Below are 4,567 nucleotides of genomic sequence, written 5' to 3' on the forward strand. Positions count from 1 at the left end.
CACTTTATGCTAAGTGTTGACTTATTGGAAAAGACTTTGATGCTGGGAGGGATTGGGGGCAGGAGGAGAAGGGGACGACAGAGGATGAGATGGCTGGATGGCATCACTGACTCGATGGACATGAGTCTGGGTGAACTCCAGGAGTTGGTGATGGACAGGGAGGCCTGGCATGCTGCAATTCATGGGGTAGCAAAGAGTCGGACACAACTGAGCAACTGAACTGAACTGAATAAAATAAAAATAGTCCATCTGAGTGTACAGTCAGACAGCCTTCTTGCCCGGGCTGCCACTGAGTTTGTTTGAGTTGTTACTAATTACTAGTTCTCACTTATGAAATGCACTTGGTTTTCTCATTCATAGGTTAGATTAAGAAAAACCTCTTCTTCTCTAAGTAGTTTGAAACTATGATAATAGAATCAATTCTCTTTGTAACCTCCAAACAGAGCAACATTTTGCAGATGTCGTGCTCAGTGAAGAATTTCTCAACCTTGGCATTGAACAAGTGTGCAGCTTAATCTCAAGTGACAAACTTACCATTTCTTCAGAAGAGAAGGTACGTGTATTTTTCTTTTTCTGGTGTACAGTGATACAGTATTTTTCCTTTTTCCTTTTTTTGCTTTGTTTTGTGACAGCCAGTTATCTTTGATCAGAAGTTGAGAAACTCAGTTAGTTGACTTGTTGGTTGTGTAAATGACTGTCTTCTTATTCCATAGGAGCTTCCCTAACTGTTTAGACACTGAAGTTTTGTACTGGACCCCACAGTAAGAGCTTGCACACATTAAACTATCTGAAACAAAGGACATTTTGGGAACTGGATTTCTTCTCACAGCTTAGACAGATACCTGGAATAATTGTGATCTAAAACATAATATTCTCGAACCAAACAGAATTCATCATCTTGTGAGTTGGAAGACACCCAGGTGGCAAAGTTTAACTGGTTCCACACTGAGCTTCTTCCCTTAGACTGGGCCCTGCAGCTTACACAGTATTCTCCCTGCGTTTTCTCCCCCCTCCCCTTACAGAGCCATCTGCAGTTCCTTTGTCTGGCTGTATAGCCTGTCTCTCCAGATTGGAAGTCGCCTCTGTCAGCCACCTGCACCTTTCATATCTGTGGAGAGAGAAGCTTCTCAGTGGCTTTTATTCTTTGGATAGGGTTTATACCTTGTGCAAATCAGGGCATGGAAGTTTATGCACAGGCTGTGTTTGGATGAAGTAAAACTTTAGTTTTTCTTTTATATGCTTTGTTGTATAAACTTTAGTTCTCTTCCTCAAGGATATTCATCCTGCTTGGGGGCAAGACACATTTCTCATAATAGTTACCAAATGAAAAAATACATGAATGTTGTGAAATGTATAATCTTTTAACATCCAAGAAATATAGAGGAAGACACTGCTATTCATGTTTAATAGATGTGTGTTGAGTTTCTACTGTGTACCAGATATTGCTGTGGAATTCTGGATATAAGAAGATTGACAACATAAAATTCTTTAGTTATGACCAGCAGAACAACCAGTGAGGTAATACATGATCACAGAATGCTGTATAAGATCCAATAGGAGCATGTAATCATTCCTTGGATAAAGATTGGCATTTAGCATGACTCCAGTGTATGATCTGAGTTTTTTTAAAGTGAGTATGAGTTTTCCAGGGAAATAGGATGGGTGGGAGTGAAAAGGGAAGCCCAGGTAGAGGGAAAAGAATATGCAAATATAAAGAGATGTGAAAGATTGATTGCATTTGGTTGGTTTAGTAAGATTAGAGTTTATAGTGTATCTTTATAGTTTATACTGTAGTGTCTATACCAGAGAAGGCAATGGCACCCCACTCCAGTACTCTTGCCTGGAAAATCCCATGGACGGAGGAGCCTGGTAGGCTGTGCTCCATGGGGTTGCGAAGAGTCGGACACAACTGAGCGACTTCACTTTCACTTTTCACTTTCATGCATTGGAGAAGGAAATGGCAACCCACTCCAGTGTTCTTGCCTGGAGAATCCCAGGAATGGGGGAGCCTGGTGAGCTGCCATCTCTGGGGTCACACAGGGTCAGACACGACTGGAGCAACTTAGCAGCAGCATAGTGCACATGCACTATGGAGTTTGTGTGTGTAGGCACAGAGAGTGTGTATGTATGGGCACAGAGTTTGTGTGTGTGTGTGGGCAGAGTGTGTGTGTGTGGGCACAGAGAGTGTGCATGTGTAGGCACAGAGTGGTGTGTGTGGGTGTAGACACAGAGAGTGTGTGTGTGTGTGTGTGTGTGTAGGCACAGATTGTGTGCATGTATGTGTGTAGGCACAGTGTATGTGTGTGTAGGCACGGAGTGTGTGTGTGTGTGTGTGTGTGTGTGTGTGCAGGCACGGAGTGTGAGTGTGTGTAGGTATGGTGTGTGTGTGTGTGTGTAGGCCCAGAGTGTGTGTGTGTAGGCACAGTGACTAGAGACAAGATGGGAGATGACATAAAATACTTCCTGAGCCTTGTTAAAGAAAATTGACTTTATCTTGGTGATAAAGAGCATCTGAAGAGTTCTTAGCAGTAGGAGAATGCCATAATACCTACTCTGTAGATATGTCATTGGAGAAGGCGATGGCAACGCACTCCAGTACTCTTGGCTGGAAAATCCCATGGGCAGAGGAGCCTGGTAGGCTGTGCTCCATGGGGTCACGAAGAGTCAGACACGACTGAGTGACTTCACTTTCACTTTTCACTTTCATGCATTGGAGAAGGAAATGGCAACCCACTCCAGTGTTCTTGCCTGGAGAATCCCAGGGAGAGGGGAGCCTGGTGGGCTGCCGTCTATGAGGTCGCACAGAGTCGGACACGACTGAAGCGACTTAGCGGCAAACATGTCATGGATACTATTCTGGTTTTCTACTACTATATAACAACCTCACCGACCATTTTCTTAGGCTCACAATCTGCGAACAGAATTCATCCAGGGCACATGGGGACAGTTTGTCTCTGCTCTACAGGGCCTGGGGCTTCAGCTGGGTTGTCTTGACAGGTGGCATGGTTCTAACTGGAGCCACATTCCTGAGGCTTCAGTCCCTTTGCACATGGCATCTTATGTGTCTGGAACACCCAGGATAGTTTCTTCACTCACTTGTCTGGCTCTTGGGCCGACTGTTGGCTGGTATTGTTCTACCCACTTATTCTTTGTAACTGGCTTGGATCTCTCATGGCATCTCACCACCAGTAATCAGACTTCTTACATGACATCTGGCTTCCCCTCAAAGGAGCATTTCAAGACACCAGAACAAATATGACTCCATAATACTGCCTCCACAACCTTCCCTGTTGGTTTCTCGGGGCCAACTTAGATTCCTGTGTGTGAGGTTACTATATAAGGTACGGATACTAGAGAAATGGTTTTACTAGGGACCATTTTTAGAGACTAACTCTAAAATGGTGATATACATAATAGATCAGAAGTTGGGTGAGGATCAGATGGGAGGATGCTGAAGTTACCAGTGTGCAGTAAGATCTGTTTGGTGTAGGGTGGCAGAAAGAGAGGTGGAGAAGAGAGAACAGAACCAAGAAATAGCAGATAAAATTGGCAAGACCCTCTTAATCTCTAGCATCTGGCACATAAAGGTACTTGTGGACTGAATGAATTGAAAAAGCATGTTAATTATAGTGTAGGTTATTTTTAGTGTCTTGCTCTATACTTGCAGTACAATAACCTAATTTTTGCTCTCCAGTTATTCATTTACATATCATCAAACATTTTCTATAACCCTTTAAAGATTATTGGGTTATATTCTCATCAATCTGGAAGGAAATTATGTGGTTAAATACCATCTTCTTAATAGCTCATTAACTTTTTCATAGGTATGTGTTTAATGTCATTATTTAGATTTTTAAAATTTTAAATATCACATTTAATACATTCTACTATTATGATGAAAGAAAGTTAATCTGTTCTGCAGATTATTTAGAAGTATGTGGTCCAGCATTTTGCAAACCCAGAGGAAAACCAAAAATGCTAAGAGTAGATGATTGTTATTACAGGTATCACTTTGCTTTATTATTTTGGGTGCTTTATTCAAAAGGGACTTTAGATTTTAATCTAGTAGAAGCAAGTTCAGTTTGGAAAGGTTGTCAACAATGAATTAGGTCATATATCTTCAAATTATCACCTCTGTTACTGAAGTTCAAGAAGATTAGATAATGTACTTGGTGAGTTCAGTTCAGTTGCTCAGTCATGTCCAACTCTTCGCGACCCCATTAATTGCAGCACGCCAGGCCTCCCTGTCCATCACCAAATCCCGGAGTTCACCCAGACTCACATCCATCGAATCAGTGATGCCATCCAGCCATCTCATCCTCTGTCGTCCCCTTCTCCTCCTGCCCCCAATCCCTCCCAGCATCGTAGTCTTTTCCAATGAATCCTCTTCGCATGAGGTGGCCAAAGTACTGGAGTTTCAACTTCAGCATCATTCCTTCCAAAGAAATCCCAGGGCTGATCTCCTTCAGAATGGACTGGTTGGATCTCTTTGCAGTCCAAGGGACTCTCAAGAGTCTTCTCCAACACCACAGTTCAAAAGCATCAATTCTTCGGCGCTCAGCTTTCT

The 4,567-nt window shown here is 42.7% G+C and overlaps 1 protein-coding gene across 3 annotated transcripts in view; it reads left to right on the forward strand.

Annotated features, from left to right (window-relative positions):
• Positions 1-4,567, forward strand: part of KLHL2 (kelch-like family member 2) — a 164,774-nt gene that overhangs the window by 131,625 nt on the left and 28,582 nt on the right. For all 3 annotated transcript variants that reach the window (XM_010838661.1, XM_010838662.1, XM_010838663.1), the window contains one exon: positions 444-553. In XM_010838661.1, coding sequence (XP_010836963.1) covers positions 444-553 — 110 coding nt within the window. The remainder of the gene's footprint in view (positions 1-443; positions 554-4,567) is intronic.

This window comes from Bison bison, unplaced genomic scaffold (genome assembly GCF_000754665.1).
Source record: "Bison bison bison isolate TAMUID 2011002044 unplaced genomic scaffold, Bison_UMD1.0 scf7180017864103, whole genome shotgun sequence".
In the NCBI taxonomy this organism is placed as follows: domain Eukaryota; kingdom Metazoa; phylum Chordata; class Mammalia; order Artiodactyla; family Bovidae; genus Bison; species Bison bison.